This window comes from Chenopodium quinoa, unplaced genomic scaffold (assembly GCF_001683475.1).
Source record: "Chenopodium quinoa cultivar QQ74 unplaced genomic scaffold, ASM168347v1, whole genome shotgun sequence".
In the NCBI taxonomy this organism is placed as follows: Eukaryota; Viridiplantae; Streptophyta; class Magnoliopsida; order Caryophyllales; family Amaranthaceae; genus Chenopodium; species Chenopodium quinoa.
This window is the reverse complement of record NW_018742205.1, coordinates 6,984,973-7,004,155: the sequence shown is the minus strand read 5'-3', so window position 1 is coordinate 7,004,155 and position 19,183 is coordinate 6,984,973. Positions and strand designations below refer to the sequence as shown.

The following is a 19,183-nucleotide window of genomic DNA, read 5'->3' as shown; positions in this document are numbered from 1 at the left end:
GACTCTGTCGGGGAGGTGAGCCTCCACCAACTCAAAACAGATGAGCACTGTCATGGCACGCCACTCCATCTGGTGATCAAGAAGATATTGGGGCATGGCATCGACTAAGTGAGGGACGTACGGATCCCACGTCATCTGCATTAACAAGCAGTCGTTAACATCATAATTAACTTATTAAAATAATGAACACGGTGTTAAATTAGTTTTTAAAGTGAACTATAACCTGAGACTCGCTCAGTCTGTCGAATGCATCTCTATAATACGGCAGACCCCTTGCTGCATGCACACGAGTAAGTCTCCGCCCTAGCCACCTGATTACATGTATAATAACAGTGTTCATGACAAAATTAATAGAAAATTAAAACCATATGTGGATAACTTAACAATAAGTCATACATACCGGCAACCGTATGCTAAGTCCGGTGGTGGGTGTGGCGGCGCCTCATATGCATGCTCCTGATCGTCTTCCTCCTCCTCCTCGCGTCGACGCCTAGCAGGCATAGCTGGCCTACCAACGTGGATGTGCTCCCAAGCCCATAACTGTAATAAAAAAAACAAAAGTTTAGTCTAACCATAACATTCTACTGAAAGAACCCAGTCCATATTCAGATGATGGAATGTTATATGCGGGCATTTGTAGAGAGCTTGCATTGTATGATGGAAGAAATGTTGGTTGTTGAGTACATACAGGCACCGTTTCCACATACAAATCAGTAGGAAGAGACCTCATTGCAACGACACCCCTCAAAACCTCCAAATGGTCGTCATTCAAAACAGGTAAGATTTGAATCCCGCTAACACTTTCAAACCTCATTTTGATGTTCACTTCAACACTTGTTGGCTTTGAACCAATTATAGTATAAACTTTATTCAACAAATCATTGTAAGTCATACAAGGTTTTAATGCTAGCGGTTCCATTTTTCCTCCTCTATACTCGACATTGGGTCCGACACACAAAATTTCACCCCCCCAACGGCATAACAAAACAATCAATTGTGAAGCCATGTTCTACATAACATCAGACCACATATTAGGTGACACATATGCACAACTAAAACCACAATGATTCCAATAAATCCCCAAGCAAAGCGTACATACAACGCAGTGTTCAACAACATACTAACTTACCTACTTAATCTAACAATGTAAGATACATTTAAATGTACTTAACTCAACAATGTAGTTCGTACTTCCCTAAATGCTTCATATATGTAGTTCAACAACTAAATGCTTCATATAAATTATACGAAATTATACAACATACATATAACTATACTTAATTTCAATAATTAAACAACAATGTATTATGTAGTTATACATATTTCGCATACTTGAACAACACTATAGTACATACATTGTAAATTACAAACATAAATTCCCAAAAAACATCATACACAAGTAAAATAGTTAAATTCAAGACATACCTCAATTTCGATGAAAGTAGGGCGTAACAGTGTTGAACAAAGAAGGAGGATTAATTTTTATTGACTATGATGCAAAACTAAGCTACGGAATGTGATGAAATTGCTTCAAATATGGAGAATTGGAAGTTGGTATGCGCGGGGTTAGGGTTTGCAATTTGGGGGTTTGGTTGAATAATGAAGAACAGCGATATATGCTGTTAGAAATACCCGACTCTAAAACGCCAACGACGTTAGCGCTTTTGTGTTAAAAGTAAAACGCCAACGGTGTTAGCGTTTTTGTGTAAATGTTTTTTTAAAAAAAATTTGCCCAGCAGTAAAACGCCACCCTTGATGGCGTTTTACCTTTGACTAAAAATTAAAAAAAAAAAATTGTCCAGGGTAAAACGCCACCCTGGTTGGCGTTTTACCCTGAAAGCTTAGTTTGGTAAATAGTTTTGCCACGCGTCTTGTTTGGGAAATTGTTTTCCAAAAACGCTCAGTTTGGCAATTTTTCCTAAGATATCACTCCCTTGTCCCTTTTGTCTTGTTGTATCACGTTGTGTTCTGTTTGTGTTTTACTAACCATGGTTGCTAAATGCAACCCTATTTTACTTCAACGTAACCCTCTTAAATACTCCTAAACATTTTTTTCAAAACACTATGTCAATTAGATATTCAGGCCTTCGTTTTTTAATGAATTCATTAACTCAACTCTTCTTCTTACTCTTTTTATTTCAGAAATTCAATATCACTTTGCTCTTTTTTTTAAAAAAAAAAATCTGAACCAGTTAGCATTTCTTGACCATCTTTTAATTTTTGTGTTATACTCTTCTCTTCATCTTGCTCTATTTTCCCCCAAAATCTCTACATTAAAGTTGATAGGAATTCACAATGATTATTCGAATATAGTAGTACATTGCAATTTTATCGCGGAATTTAACAAAGAAAAGGCAAATTTAGAAACAGATTTGAAAATTAAAATCTATAAATTGAGGTGTTTCATATAGTTGGGCTAAAGCATATGGGTAATTTTCATATAGTTGGGCGGAATTAGATTGTTTTACTTCATGTAATTTGACTGAAATATGATCTATTGTTTCTCTTTATTGGATTGAAGTCTTTGATGTTGTTTCATTTATTGGATATTTGGATTGATGCCTGATATTTAGTTTACATGACAATCCCTCAAATTGTTTCGCGTTTCATTTATTTAGTTGTTTGATGAGCAGTGAGCATGGATTACATGAAACTTTGAAGAGGCAAGAGGAGTTGCTTGCTTGAATAATTACATGGACGGACAAGTGTACATGTAGATTTACTCAAATTCAAGTTGAGTTTGGTAAAAAAAATCATCCGTTTCAATTTGGAACTATTTAGAATATAGGTTGTATTTTTGAAAAGTGGGAGGAAAAAAAAAAAGTAAGAGTGGGAGGTTTTTTTTCCTTAAAGCTTTACAAATGATGGAAATAAGGGCTGCGTTAAGAAAAGTGAGGTTGCGTTTAGCAATGCCCTTGCTAACTTGTCTACGTAAATGTCTCGTTTCGCATGTCCAATAATGTCAATTCCAAGCTCAATGATGTAGATTTAAACACATAGAATGAGGCGTTTACGTTTTTTTTCCCCCCAATTTGGAGCTCAATTTGGAAGTTGAAGGACTAAATGATTCCTAATACTTTACCCAAGCAATTTTTGTGGCAAAAATAATAATAACGAGCAAATCGATACATTTTTGGACACGCAAAACGAGACACTTACGTTATATTTTTTGCTAATTCTGAGCTCAATTTGGTATCTTATGGGCCAAAATAACCCCCTAACACCTTAAAGGAATTTTTTCAGCATGCAATTCGAGAAAAAAATTAATGGCTGACCACTAACGAAACCCTAACAGAAATCGTTATGTGTTAGCAAAATCTATATTTCTATGTTTTTTGTTGGTAGTAAAATTAAATAAAATTTTAGATAGATAGCAAATATCAAAGCGGTGCTCTTTAGTGGTAGTAAAAGTCAAAATTTCCTTATATTTACCCAATCAAAAGCTAGGATTTCATAAGTTGCGAATAACCAAATTTCTCATAATATTTGGCAATTTTCGAACATTTCTTATCAATTTCTTCGTGATTTTGTTATTCGTTTTGGTAAATTTGCATTATTGTTTGAGTGTAGCAAGTGCCTTGAGATTTGTCCAAGTTCAGTTTTTTTAGTTTGAGTTTAGTATCTCTCATGTAGACTTACATGAAATCCAAAAGGAGATTTATTTTTCTTTTACGATCAGGTGAATTTTGAAAATATTTTATTTTTCACAATTATAAGAATTCGATATGCAACAATTATAACTTTGCTAAGGATGTTTTTATAAGCAAATTGAGTAATTTCAATGACATAAGATTATTACGGAGTACTCCATATGATAAGCTGATTCTTCAACCCCCTATGCAAATAAATAAATAATTACAAGAGTACCAAGACAATGAATACATTACCACCATCACTTTTATTGTGGTTTGTACTCGTGATGGAGGGCATAGGGGTGTAACTTTCAGCAGATTATCGTCAGGGGGAAGAGTAGAAGAGATAGGGAAATCCCCGACAATGAGCTACGCACCTGGGATTCAAAGGCCTTTTTCCGTAAAATTTATAATCGAACTGATAACATAACACAATGGACCAAGTAAAGCCAGTGTCCTTGCTGCAGCATTGCAACATGGTGACTTAATTAGAGGACTCTAACAAAAGATTCAAAACCTTCCACGTAACATACTTCGCATTAGGCTTACAAATTGTACTCTAGTTAATCCACAGCGACCACAAGGATTGATCACACATACTCTGAGACCATATAAACATGCTTAACGAGATACACCAAAACTGAAACAAGCTACATCAAAGGATATATACGTGTATAAATCATCTCATTACGGCACTACTCCACATCACACCACTCTAAATGAATCCTGCCGAGCAACGAAGTGATCAAGCCATATATATTTTCTTTACAATGAAGTGAACGTTGGTGTAATATTGACAACTTGTGTATTTCCTTTTATTTCTGAACATGAACATGTTCCCCCACTAACATGCTATCTCTTTCAATAATTATCATCCTGAGCTAATCATCAAGTTCTCCAACTAATCAAAAGATACTACACAAAAAAAAAAAAAAGGGAAGAGAAGAGAATAACCGTCTATTGAATGTTTCAACACAAAATTTTACCCGGTTTTCTTTATTGCAAGTTCCTTGTCCTCTTTGTAGCAGCAAAAAGTTGGCGAATGAAAGAGAATTTCCCCCTAGCACGTGCTGAGAACTCAGTAATGGCACCATTACTTGTTGAAGCAGCCTGATTGGCCTCTGATTCTGGCAAGCACGGCTGTGGAGGTGGTGCTGGTGGTTGGAGTGTAAAGAGATATTGATTTAACATGCGGATAATCTGACTGAAGCTAGGCCGTAAGTTAGGGTCTTCAACCCAACATGACTGTATGATGAATGCAAGTTCTGGGGCTATATCATCTGGAATTTTTGGTCTCTCTTGCTGCATTACAAATTATGACAAGAAAATTATTCAGACACTTTCACATTAAAAGACATAATATCATAGTTATATTGTATTATAGACGGATACTACAAGGGTATTTAGCTTTTAACAAAGGACAACCCATACTTTGTAAAAGACTGAATAAAGGTCCCCTTCAAAACTGGATTATTAACATACTCACTTCAACCCTCAATAATTTTCTTGTGTTTTTGCTTGTCTCAATAAACATTGTAAAATACAAGTAAATTTTAAAGCAGAGCTTACTAATTTTGTCTCTCCATCACATCGAGCCATCAGCCTTCCTCTAAATTCTCTCGTACTATTTTTTCTCTCTACACTTTCAAATTTTTAGGATACATATTTTACCACTTTTTCTTAATTAATTATCATTCAATAACAAGACATTCTTTTAAGATCATACATAATCTTGTATAAAAACGATATAGAAATTCTAAGTTAGATGAAGAGAGATGCATACTTCAGCAACCTCCAAGTAGGATCAACCCTATGTAAAGTACATGCACAATTACAACAACCTAGTATGGATCCATGTATTGGGAAGGTCAGGAGAGATCCAAATGGATGTAGCATTCGTAACCCTTATCCAGATAAAGTAACATATAATAATCTAGTTCAACATAGTATTTGAAGGCATATTTCTCAATATTGGAACAGTCCCAAACTAAAAGCATACTGGTCTACTGGATACGGTTTTCAGTTTTGATTAACAGAGACTAAGCTTGTGCACTGATCTGCACTAGTGCACCAGACTAATTAAGATAAAGTAGGAAGTTGGAACTATGCTCAAAAAACACAAAAGGTTCGCTAATACTAATACTGCAAGGGTGTCCCAGTTCTAAATTAGCATCCTACTTTCGCCAAGTTTTTTCAAAAGTTAGAACCCACGCCTACCCACTCACTTCAAACTCTTCACTTTTCTGCCTATTTTATCTTTGTGGCTTTGTGCCCTGAAGCAAAGTTGACTTACAATAGGGAGGGAAAGAGTAATTAGGAAACAAGCTTAAACAACAGGACCACAAGAAGCAAATAAAAGAAAATATCCATGAAAACAGAAGGTGCAAAGAATTAAATAGAAAAATCATTATATGCTGGGCACAGACACCTAACAGCAGCAGAGTGATTTTAACTCTACACACCTTAAATGCTGCAGCATACGCAGCTTGTAAATTGGACATGCCTTCAAAAGGCATGCGATTAGTCAACAACTCCCACAAGACAATTCCAAAACTGTACACATCTACCCTGTTGTTGTAATGCTTCTTTTCTCCTTGACGCAAAGTGACTGTGCTGTACAACTGCAAGAACAAACCAGGATGCATATACAAGGTTATCATAGACTACAGAAGGAAACTAAGGTCATGTTTAGTTCACCTTATTTTTACTTATTTCAAAAAAAATTAGTTTTAATCAGATTAGATAAGAAAAAATAAGTTCAAATCAAATCAGAAAAAATAAGTTCCGACAAACTTTATCGTTTTATGGTGCGGTTTTTTATCACTAAATATCTTTAATTTCATAATGAAAAAAATTATGAAAATTACATATTAATAAAGTACACATTATTACGAATTTAACAATACCCCACTTAGCGTACACATAAAGTCAAAGTTTGGTCAAATCAGACAATCATATCAGATCAGAGCAAACCAGATCAGATCATACTACATCAGATCATATCAGACCAAATCATATCAGACCAGGTAAGCAAAAATAAGATAAACTAAACAAGCCCTAAGACAATGTTCCAACCTGATTTAAAGCCTATATTATCTTCAACAACTTTACAAACTTTTGTTTGTTTCAAGAAAATGGAAATTACATTTCTTTAGAAAATATCCTAAGGACTAAAAGACCGGGGTGTTAAGTTTAGATAAGTTCAAACATGTTATAGGAAAAATTAGCTTCGATAAGGGCTAAGCTTACAACTAAGAAAGTTAGGATATGTTCAAACTTCAAATTAGAAAAAAATAAGCACGAATAAGGGATAGAAAGTTCAGATAAGGGCTCTCATGTAAAATGAAGGAAATTTAAACCAGGAAATACATCCACAACATGACAACAATCCAAATTCACTAAATGTAAGAGGCAACTACTTTGTGTATTTGAATGATATATCATGGTGCATATGATTTACCAAAAGGATAAAAGAAAGCATGCGATCAACATAATCTAGCAAATTACATACTAGTCTACAAGACAGTATATCACATAGTACTAGACACAACTAATAAACATTAAATCCTAAATTATGCCAGAACATGGCATCCTTCAGTTGTTAAATTGATTGGATGGGCATAAGAAGAAGAGAAAGTACCTAAGAGAGGAAATAGTAGTCTTTTGGTCAATCAACTGATTTAAACAACCTCTACAACAATGAAATTTCTTGCTCTGGACTATTCATGGTTCCACTCTATCACTAATTAAGAACTAAAGTACTAAAAGAGCATAGTCTAGCTAGAATCTCTTTTATATGACTATTTGCTGACTTCAATTAAATATGTAATAACTTAAAACAAAGTGATATGTCAGCAAGACATGCCTATAAAACTGAGGATCATCTTATAGTGCCAATATAAAGTACTTCCTCCGTTCTCTTTTAAATGCAACACACACTTTTGCACAGAAATTAAGAAAGTGGAGAGAGGGGATAAAAGTGTAGTCCCACATGGACTTAAACATTTTAATTAAAGAAGAGATTAAGTGGGATGTACCCACGTGATGGACTTGAGATCTTTAAACCCACCCACCTCAACCAACAACATGCCACCACACTCCCATCGGAAACCACCAACATCCCCACCACTCCAACCGAAAACCACCACCTCTTCTACTGAAACCACCACCATTCCCACCGAAAACCACCAACCCTTCTATTGAAACTACCACTCCAGCCGAAAACCACCACTCCAACCGAAAACCACCACCCCTTGCACCGAAACCACCACCCTTTCTACCAGAACCTACCAGACCACTACCACTCCCAGTGAACAACCACCGAAAACATCTAAGTCACCCTATCATGCTCACCGAAAATACAAAATTAACCTTAGGATTTTAGATCTACAAATTGAGGACTGAAGCAAGTAAAAAGTGGACATAATCCAACAATTTCAGAGTGTAGAAAGTTGATTATAGTGGTCTTGGGAAGAGGGTAATGGTGGTGGTGTTAAGAAGAGGATGATTCATCATAAATTTGAAGAGATGGTGTTTCCGGCGGCTAAGGTTGTAAGGTTTGTAGATCTTGTGGATTTGGAGATGGTGATGAAGATTGGTGGTGGTTTCGGTGGGATTATGGTGGTTTTGGTGAGATTTAGGGTGGTTTCAGTGGAGTTGGTAGAAGTATCGGTGAGGTTGATGGTAGATTCAGTGGTTTTAGTGGTGGTTTATGTGAAGGTGATGTTGGTGGGTGGATGATGGTGGAGGTAGTGGGCTGGTGGCTATGGGGAATAGTGGGGATGAAGAGAGAGGGAGAGGGGGAAAGTGCACCAGTAAAATGAGTGTGGGGTAGAAGTGGTTTGAAGTTTAACTAATGTTTAAGAGTGGTGTGAGAGTAATTAAAAAATGTAATGTTGTTTAAGTAAGGGTAAAGCTGTAAATTCACTCAAAAAAACTTACCATATATAGTGTGTTGCATTTAATATGACATTTCCATTTATGGGAAGTGTTGCATTTAAAAAAGAACGGAGGAAGTATACAATTAGAGGAACACATGGCAACTGTTTACAGGGATTCAAGAAAGGGAAAGGTAACCAACTACCATGATTCCCTTATCGTTTATTAGGCTAATTTAATCATTCGCTATACCCCATCCATTCCCCCACTTTCTTCTACCATGATTCCCGTTTCCCACACCCCCAAGGAAACATCCTAAGCCCCTCCCTAACTCTTCTACACCCAACCAACTAAACTACCACTTTGACCACCCTAATACACCATACCGCCACCATTTAATGCCGAAATTGTCATAACCTCTGCCAGATTCGCCCCGACCACCGAAAAAGTGACCGACGGCAAAACCATCCTAACCACTAGTGTCGCCGCACCCTTCAAAAAACACTCACTTTAAAAATTGGGAGAGGAAAAAAAAAAAAAAAAAAAAACCCTTCATGAACACCCAATCCACCACTAACCCACCACCGAAAACACAACCAACCCACATGAAACCACCCTTCCACCACCATGAAAACACCATCCAACCCTCCCAATTTCACCAAACCACTTCAAAAAAAAAAAAACCTAACCATGCCAGCATAGCCCTAAGCCCCTAATACAACAAAAACAACTCTTAACATTTAAAAATCACACCACTTACTCTAAAATTAACCCCAAACATCAAGAAATTTCATCAAAAATAATAGATCTAAGAGAAAGAGTCGAGAGAGAAAGGAGGAGAAGCGGCGTATCCAGGGAGAGGGGTGTTGGCCTCAATGCGGCAGTAAAGGAGGGAGGGCGACGGTGTTGGAAGCATAGAGGAATGGCACTAGTAGTGGTGGAGAATAAAGGTGGTGGTGGTGAATAGAGGAATGGCATGGAAGGATAGATATACATGGTTTCCCTTTCCTTTTATAAATAAAATGTCCAAAAAAAAAAAAAAAAAAAAAAACCTAGGAGTAATAAAGGAGTTGCTTTCCTTTCTCCTTCTACCCCATATACATGGTTTCCCTTTCCTTTTATAAATAAAATGTCCAAAAAAAAACCTAGGAGTAATAAAGGAGTTGCTTTCCTTTCTCCTTCTACCCCTTACCCCTTTACAAACCAAACACCATATGCCTAGATATGTTGTAGCCCTCTTCCTAAAATAATTTGCATTGAATTCATGGTGCAAAAATATAGCCGCAGCGTTTCAATACGGCCATATTGCAAAGGATTTTCAATTGATTGGTCCAAATTCCAAAATCATCCGGTTCAATACAGGATGCATCAAAAACCCGCGATCTCATCTAAATCAAATGATTCAACGTATCAACCCCTAATCGCCCCGCATTGAACTTTACATCCCGTGTTTCCCTCAAAAGTTACTTGCTATTTTGAGATAGAGCAAGAGTTTCCTCACATCTCCCCAATTAAGGCTCTATGCCCCTAATAGTCTAAAAACACTAATAGCTTACAATTATTGTAAGATCTTAACAATACTTTATAATCAAATTCGTATTGCAACAATCGCGTCACGGTCCGCAGTCAATGCATCAACTCTGTTCCCGCCACGCCAGGCCGTTCTAGGGATCATGACCAAAACCGAATTTTCGAACCATATTTGAGATCATCCAAGAAAATTCAATTTACCACTCATAAAAATAAATAATAAATAATACCTACCTCAGGAGCCATCCAGCGATATGTCCCAGTTTCTGCAGTCATCATCTCAGTCAGAGTTTCTTCTCTTGCAAGACCAAAATCTGCAAGCTTCACAGACTTGTGATTGGCAGTAAGCAGCAGATTATCTGCAAACAGCATAACAATAGACAATCGATATAGAGTCTCCACAATGAACAAAAACTTGTCACAGTTAATAACATAAATAAGCAAACAAATCAAGAAAAGGAATTATTTGCATTACAACCTGAAAGGCTGAAATGATTAAATATATGTAGTATAAATATACATTCAGAAACACACTTGGCAACAGAAAATGAGAGCAAAAGCAAAATTACATCATACAGTTGGAAAACAAGTAGAATAAAGTGAGAGAAATTAAATTAAAAAATCTAGTTTAAATGCTTCAATCTCATTACATCCCAAGTCTACCAAACAATTAGGTTATGAAATAAAAAAAAAAAAAAAAAATACAGATGGTAGTTGTACTTAGTTCACTTCCTAATATATCAGTATGTAAAATAGTCTACAAACAAAGGATAGTCCTGGCAATACCAGGCTTTAAATCTCTGTGTATGATTCCATTTGCATGCAGACAGTCCATTGCACGAGCAATGTCAAGTGCATAACTCAACACCACATTTAGCTCAAGCTGGTTTGGACGAAGACTGTTTAAGTACTTCCGCAATGATAGCCCTGGTAACAATTCCGTAACTATAACCATCAATGGGTCTTTGCAAGCTCCAATAAACTGCAATGAAAAATAATGGCTAAATATATGACATGCTTGAAGCAGATTTCCAAACCAGAAAAATACAGCAAAAATACAAGCTTCTCTGCTGCAACAGATAGAAGGAATAGGGAGGTTTGAAGTAGAAAAAGGGACACAAGCAATTCACAAATCAAAATTAAAGACCTGCCTTGACGAGGTTCTCATGTTTAACTCTAGACATCATGTTAACCTCCCGTATAAAGCGACTTTCGAGCAAAGCCCTCTCGTCAGTAGTACTCCCACGGTTAAGAACTTTAATAGCCACAATTCTGTCACCATATCTGCATTAAGGAAGTATAAATTACTACACCAATAGCTCATAGTACATACCAAAGCAATGCCCATATGGTGCTAGTGCTACACAAAGGCCCTCAATAATAAGAGTCACATAGCACAATCTTATAAAGCACTACAACAAAATTTTATGAACAAGACATTATTTACCAAGTCCAATGTGTAACTTAAAGACTGAATTCAGTATCAAAATGTTTTTAGCTTCATCTTTAACTAAGTGCACTATGAAAATCATAGGAAGAATTCAGTGCATTATACTCCGCAATATTTGTAGCTTCCCCCCAAATTGCTCACACTTAACAACTATGCTTTTCTTTCATACCCCAATCGAAAATACCAATTGTAATAGGGGCAAGACGGCATACATCCAGACCTAATCTCAGGCCAGCTTTACTATTATATGAAGATATAGGGTTCATCTAATCTCTCCTCACCCCACCCCACTTCCCTCTAAAACAGAAAAATGGTTACACTTTACAACTATACTATTCTTTTATACCCCAATCTAAAATACCAACAGACAACAGTAATAGGGGTAAGACGGCATACATCTGGACCTCACCGAACCTAATCTCGAGCCTGTTGTAGGCACTAATACCGGGTTGTTGCTGCTATTGCTGTTCTTGTTACAGTCTAATTAGCATGATGACAGCATACAAATCTACTTCTAAGCCCCCTATAAATTTTAAACTGTTCTATTGACCAAAGTAAAACTAAAACAGTTACAAGGAAAAACAAAATTCAGCAAACATTTACAGAAATCAGCTATTACTTAGCCAATTAATCAATTATAACAACAAACAAACAAACATAAAATAAAAATTACCAAAGCCTTAAACATAAACACTCTAAATTAAGCAACTTTAAAACACTATTAACAATATTATTACATAAAAGGGAATAATTAACAAAACAAAATCATAAAAAATACAATTTCATTTTTTTTTTTCTTTTGGTTAAATTAATCTGACCTGCCTTCATAAACCTTGCCATGAGCTCCTTCCCCAATTTTGGACCCAATAAACAACAATCTCGGGTCAACCAGAAGACTCTCATCAAGTGACCCGGTGATCGACCCGTTTCTAGAATTCGGGTTGTTTGACCCACAATCATTCTCTTCTCTTCCAAAACTCATACTCTTTAATTAATTTTCTCAAATAATCCCTGAATGCCTCATTTCAAAAAAAAAAAAAAAAAAAAAAAAAAAATCCCCAGAAAAACCCAAAAAAATCAAACTAAATTTTTAAAAATAAGCCTTTTAATGTTGCATCAAAAGAAGAATCTGGGGTTTATCAACCCCATAAAAACCCAAACTTTCTCTCTCTTCTGAATAGTCAAATGTTGAATTTTTTTTGGAAATTACCAAAACAACAAACAAACAAACAACCCCTTAATACTATTATTACTATTCTTTTTCTTGAAATTTCTTGATTGAACTTGAAGTTTCTTAGTACCCGAAAATGGAAGCAAAATTGTGGGGAGGAAAAAGGGTAGCAAAAAGAACAGAGAAACTTACACTTGAAGCAACAAAATAAAGATTAAAAATAAAAAAGAGGGGTTGAAATTTTAGTGGGATTATTGTAGAAAATTTTAAAAGCAAAGTTTGAATCTTTTATTGGTAAATTGAAAAAAAAAAAAAAAAATAGTCTTTTTTGAGCTAATTTTGAGCTGAAATGAAGATTAAATGAACACTAATTCTGAATTTTTGTGGGGTGTATGATTTGCAGAGTATTTTTACTTTCTCTCTCTAAGCACTAATTTTCTCTCTCTAAAAGTGAAAATGGAAGTTCCGGTGAAGATATTCGCAGGAATTTGTTCCGGTCAGTATTTTGTTGTTTTTTTTAATTTAATTTTTTAGAGCTGATTTGGTATTGTTTTCTGTTTTTTTTTTAAAAAAAAAATCAAAAATAAAAAACAGGAAACAAGAAAAAGATGTTTTCATTTTTTTGTTATCAGTTTTCTAAATTATCAGTATTTTAATAAGTTTGACTAATTTTTTATTTATTATGTGACATATATTAAATGATTTTGAAAATCAAAAAACCAAAAAACAGAAAACCACAATAATGCCAAACGAACCTTTATTTAAAAACTTGAAAAAAGTGAGAGGTAAAAAATTTGATTTGATTTTTTAAAATGAAATCGAGAGAGAGAAAAAGGAAATATGAAAATACATGTGTCGAATAAGACGTACACACGTGGAGAGCATATGAAGTGATTCATGTTTTTTTTAATAAAGAAAAATATTGATGTTCTTAGTTTAGTATTGGGAGCTCAATCATTCTCCAAATAATTTTGCTTGGCTTGGCTTGGCTTGCTCTTTGCTTGGAATTTGGAATCTAGGCCACCAACAAAATGGAGGGGGTTAAGGCATAATTTTTTTTTTATTATTTTATTTTATTTTTTTTGACGGGGTTAAGGCATAATTGGAGTATACTTCTTTCGTTTCAAATCAGTTGACATGTTTTTCTTCATCAAACATATCAATGTACAAACCATAAATACTCAAATTATTAGTGATAAAATTTTGGATTTTTTGACTTTCACCACCAAAATAAAACTCGAAATTTACCACCAAAACTTTTAAAACCTTTATTTACCACAAAAAAAAATTCTAAAAATTGCATTTTACCACCTACCATTAAGAAAATCGTTAAATCTAATTGTTTTTTTTATAAAAAAAATCTTTAATTTTCGTGTGCAAAACATGTTCTTTATAGGTTTAGGGGAGTATTTTGGTCCTATGGGTCCAATTTGAGGTCAAAATTGACCAAAAATGATCGAAAATGCCTCGTTTTGCATGTTTCACGTAAATCGAGGTGTTTTTAGTAGGAAAAACGAGTCATTTACGACCATTTTTTTTTGTAGATTTTGACCTCAAATTGGATCCAAAGGGCCAAAATGCCCCCCGAAACTCCTAAAGACCATGTGTTTGGCACAAATTCGAAGAATTTAAAAAATCCGTTAGTTTTACCGGTTTTTTTGACGGCAGGTGGTAAAAAATCATTTTTTTTTTTTTTTTTTGGTAAAATAAAACTTTTAGAACTTTTGGTAGTAAAAAACAATTTCGTGGTTTTTTTTTTGTGGTAAAAGTAAAAAAATCCTTAAATTTTAGTAGGTAGATATTTTGAATATACACAATGAATAAGAAAATCTAACAAAATCACACATGACTATGATTATTCTTTCTACATGTGTTTTATTTAAAACGGGGGAATGATATATTGAACTTATCAATGATAATGATTGTCAAAGAGAGATGTGTGAATAGTGAAAAAGTGCAAATGATGCGATTGAATAAAAGGAGGAAGTATATGATTGGTATACTATTTGATTTTTTTATTTATAGTGAAATCATTTCATTAATAAAAATTCATATGGTATCTACAAAAAAAGTTTGAATCTAATAATAAATAGATAACATATCAAATCAAATAAAAAGTTCCTTCGTATAAACTATGATTGTCGATTAAATCTCACATTGTGGAATATTTTATGCTATTATTGCTGGAAAGCCCATTTACAGAAACAAACTCACGATTAGTTGTAGCTGTGAGGATTATCTTCATTTGTTTTTTCTTATAAGTGATCAACAATGCCCCAGCCCAATGAACCAAAAAAGGTGCAAGTTTGGGCAACCCTAATAACATACTTTGTATATTTTAGTTCAAAAAGCTCAACCCTATGAACTTTTATGCTTTGACTCTAGACCGAAGTTTGATCACCTCTAGTTCTTCTGATTTCAAATTTTTGATGACTTTTGCAATTCCTGCATAATTCTTCACCAATGAAACCATTTTATAGTATTCCATTACAGTACAAAATTAAGTCAATATAGCAACAACTAAAATTTGTTGCTATTCACCAAAAATCCATTGCCAACTCTAGTTAGCAACGGGTTGGAAACGAAAATCTGTTGTTACTAAAAGGCTTTTTGCCATGGGATTTTGGCTACCATTTGCAAAATAATTTTGTTGCAATATTGCATTCATCTAAATATAGTTTCCATGATGGTTGTTGTTCTTGGTGCATGCGTTGCCAACTTTGACAACAGATTACCATTAGTTGTTGCTAAAAGTAGCAACAAATTATTAATGTTGGTTTCTAAAAATAGCAACAAATTATTAATGTTGGTTCCTAAAATTAGCAACAAATTATTAAAGTTGGTTCATAAAAATAACAACAAATCATTTATATTGGTTGCTATCAACACTACAAGACAAAAACCCAATCCTTATTAGCTATTCGGTTCAACCCGATCCCTTTACCAATTTTTAAACCTTACTCGGGTCAACTCGGCTCGGCTTTGCATGTAAGACTCTTTGAATCCCCAGTCTCAAGAATTGCAGTTGGTAGGAGTCGAACACATGACCTCAACTCTTACCAACTATACCAAGTACTATTTGTTTAATTCTATGCTTGATAATAAGTGAACGAAATATTAGAGACGGAATTAAAAAATTTGTCTCTAAATTACAGACGAAATCAAAAATCTGTCTCTAAATTAGAGACGAAATTGAAAGCTATCTCTATTTGATGTCATTATAGCAACAAATAACAAGAAGAGTGTCTCCAAATAATATTATACTTAATATTAAAAAGTGGCCTACATATAAATTAACAACAAACTGTAATACAACTTGTTTCCAATGGCAAAAAAAAAAAAAAAAAAAAATAAAAAAATTGTTGTCATTAACTGACATTGGTTATGGCAACAAATAAAAAAATATGTTATCAACTAGCAACAATAGTTTAGACGACTTGTTTCTAGTGGCAACAATTCAAAAATTCATTGCCTTTGTTTGTTTCTAAATCAATACAAATAAAATATCAGTTGTCATAATTTGTTGCTATATGGCAACAAGACAAAAATATGATGCCATCTAGTAACAACTAGTAAGACAATTTGTTTTAAACAACAACAAATCAAAAACACGTAGCCATTAATTATTAAAAAAGTAAAGCATAATATGTCGCTTTTAATTAGGCAATGAAAAAAATTATTTTAGTTACTATGTAGCAACGTTTTAAAAATTTATTGCCAAACTTTGTTTCTAAAAAGCTTTTATTTTTGTAGTGTTATATCAATAAGAAAATTATCCTTCCTCTAAATAGGGAAGAAAAACTTTGTCTTCCGAAAGAGAAAGTTCTTCATAGAAAAAGTGGAGAGGAAAAACTCCATTTTTCAAGGAAGAATTGTTCCTCTTAAATCAAAAAAGGAAGAGTTATATTATAAACTTAACAACGCGTTTTGTGTGCAATTGGCCACACCATGTGACTAGTTGTTAAAAAAAAAACAAAAAAAAAGTATTTCCTATAATACTAACCGAGTAACCCCTGTAACACTGACTGAATAACCCCTATAACATTGATGAAATAATCCCTGTAATACTGATCGAGTAATCCTATAACACTATCAAAGTAACTCCCATAATGGCTGACCACGATGTGACTAGCTACATATAAGAATTTCTGTAAAACTAAACAAACAAAGACAAAGGAAAAAAATACAAAGGAAACAAAGATTTATGACTTGTTGCCGTTAAAATTGGAAGGAACTCCCTCCAAAACCCTTTAATATGAGGCTAGGGTTTTAGATAAAGGAGAGAGGAGATAGGTTAGGGAAAAAATTTTAGATTGTTAAAAAAATTTAGAGCGCTTATTAATTTTGTTTTCTCATTGCTTTCTCGCAAAGTCATGGCTAAAGAAAATTTTATCATTTATTTAAGCATTGAGTTGAAATCATTATAAACTTGCGTATTTGTATAAAGTAACTTAAGATATGTAAAAGGTTAATATGATTGAGGCATTTACCTCAATCTATCTCATCGACAACCTTAAAATCTCCTACTTTTATCAATTTGCTTGTCACCAATATTTTGCATTTGCATGTTAAATCCAACCTTAACTCTGGTGGTTGATGCATTTAGAGAAAATACAAGTTGATATCAAATATCAACCAAACTTGTTAATATAGGGGTGTTGCAGTCTTTTCAATTATGCTAGTGAGGGGCAAATTGTAAGAACAAAGATTCCAGCTCATTCCCGTAATTCGAACCCCGTTTCCAAAAGAATCGACGTTAATGATCATCGTCAATTCGCATTCAACCAACGCAAACTCTTGTGGCTGCCTTCAATGGAGAATAAAAGTTCATCTTCAATGGTGAAGCAATGAAAGCTCATCTTTAATGGTGGAAACAATGGAGGAGTTCAACCCATACCCTTAGGGGTTAATTATACCCTAAATTACTCCTTTTTACTTAGGGTTTTCATTTAATTTGGCGGCAAAGCCGCCGATAATGTTTGAGATTCGCCGCCGATAGTGTTTGAGATGCGCCATCGGTAGTGTTTTATAAGATTGACGTGCATTCCTTCATTGTTAGGGAGAGAGGTGGGTTTCACTTTGGGGGAATTGTTTCTCTCTCCTCCTTCCCAGATTTACCCACAAATGAGCACAACAGAGTCCACCTCAACTTTCCATTATTTTATCAAAACTTTTCCAAAAGTCTTGCCTATTATTTACAACATTGCCATTATATTAACAATGTTTGTTGATATCTGATATCAATGAGGACCGGCTCATGCATTTATATCCTTCCCACATTAAAATTTCAAGTTACAACATCAAATGTGGTCTTAAGTTCTAGACCATAATTTCTAGCATTATATCTCTCAAATTTCTTTCTCAAAGTTTCTTATGATAAGTCAAATTTTCTTTCTCAAATCCATGAAATGCTTTATATCTGCAATCATATCGGTCGTTCATATATTTCGTAACATAACATAAAGTTGAGTTTCATCGATCCAAAGCATAAGTAGACTTAACATTCTAACTTTTTGCCAAATATCATGTCTCATACGATAACACACTAAGCAATAATTGCCACATATATATGTGCCATGTAATATAAGCAAAATCTTGATTTTTTTTTTTTTTTTTTTTTTTTTTGTTTTTTTGACGGGAAGAAGAATAATAATTTTGTCCAAGTGTTAATCTCTTTTTGGCTATTTATGAAAGTTTTTAATGATTTTGTTCTAAAAGAAAGTGACGATAAACTCATACCCATATTAAAATGTTGAGAATCCGACATACATACTAAAAAGGTAATGAACGGTCTAGATAACATAACTTAGGATTGTATTTTATTGGAAGTCTACGATGGCCGGCAAAGTGGCAAGAGATCGATCAGTTTGTTGTTCACATATTCATTTCATAAGATAAGCCATAATATTTGTTGGATAATATAAGTAATTGTTGAGTATATATTATAGTGGATACAAAATGTATACAAATAGTAATCGTGGAACAAAGTGGAAAGGCTAGCTAGAAAATAGTATCAGCCCATCATACATGATACTTGGTATCTTAGCACCATGAATATTTTATAAGCTCATTTGAGAAATCTCTAATTAAATAATTAATATACCCATGTATTAAATTGTGACTTGTTAATAATTATGCCCATTTAAAAGAACTTTTGCTATATTTTATACAGTTTTATTGATCCGGTAAGAAGCCCCATTAAGCAATTAACAATGATTATGCCCAATCGGTATAAGAAGTTGTTATACTATAAGCAATAAAACAGAAATTACTTATCTCTTGATGTGTGAATCAAAACTGACAGTAGTTGTGTCGTGGCGAACCACTGACCTAAAAGACGATTCCGCGCTACCTCCCGGTGCAGTAGACAAGAAGCGGTCGCCCTCTAGGATAAGCACGGCGCCGGAGTTTATGTACACTCACAAACCCGACTGGAATTCAGAATACTTGCCCAAAAAAATTAAGAACAGTGTTTAGTATTTTAGAGAAGAGAGAGAGGTACGAATTGTTGTATATTTTGGC

At 34.3% G+C, this 19,183-nt stretch overlaps 1 protein-coding gene across 2 annotated transcripts; it reads right to left on the bottom strand.

Moving 5' to 3' along the window:
- Positions 1 to 4,283: 4,283 nt before the first annotated feature.
- On the bottom strand, positions 4,284 to 13,224 carry LOC110731079 (serine/threonine-protein kinase HT1-like). 2 transcript variants are annotated; one of them, XM_021910925.1, is made up of 6 exons: positions 12,309 to 13,224; positions 11,192 to 11,324; positions 10,827 to 11,022; positions 10,275 to 10,399; positions 6,095 to 6,253; positions 4,284 to 4,934 (listed from the first exon to the last, which is right to left on the bottom strand). In XM_021910925.1, exons 1-6 carry the CDS (start codon positions 12,470 to 12,472, stop codon positions 4,629 to 4,631), a joined length of 1,083 nt encoding a protein of 360 aa, XP_021766617.1. In that variant the 5' UTR covers positions 12,473 to 13,224; the 3' UTR covers positions 4,284 to 4,628. The 2 variants fall into 2 exon arrangements, with proteins under 2 accessions (XP_021766617.1, XP_021766622.1); XM_021910930.1 differs by having other exon boundaries at positions 11,188 to 11,324; positions 12,309 to 12,483.
- Between the last annotated feature and the right edge of the window lie 5,959 nt (positions 13,225 to 19,183).

Excerpts from the sequence above, each read along its gene's own strand:
- LOC110731079 (XM_021910925.1), bottom strand. The coding sequence starts at position 12,472 with ATGAGTTTTGGAAGAGAAGAGAATGATTGTGGGTCAAACAACCCGAAT. Across the intron at positions 11,325-12,308 it reads GGCAAGGTTTATGAAGGCAG|ATATGGTGACAGAATTGTGG; the intron begins GTCAGATTAATT and ends TCCTTAATGCAG. Across the intron at positions 11,023-11,191 it reads AACATGAGAACCTCGTCAAG|TTTATTGGAGCTTGCAAAGA; the intron begins GCAGGTCTTTAA and ends TTTTCATTGCAG.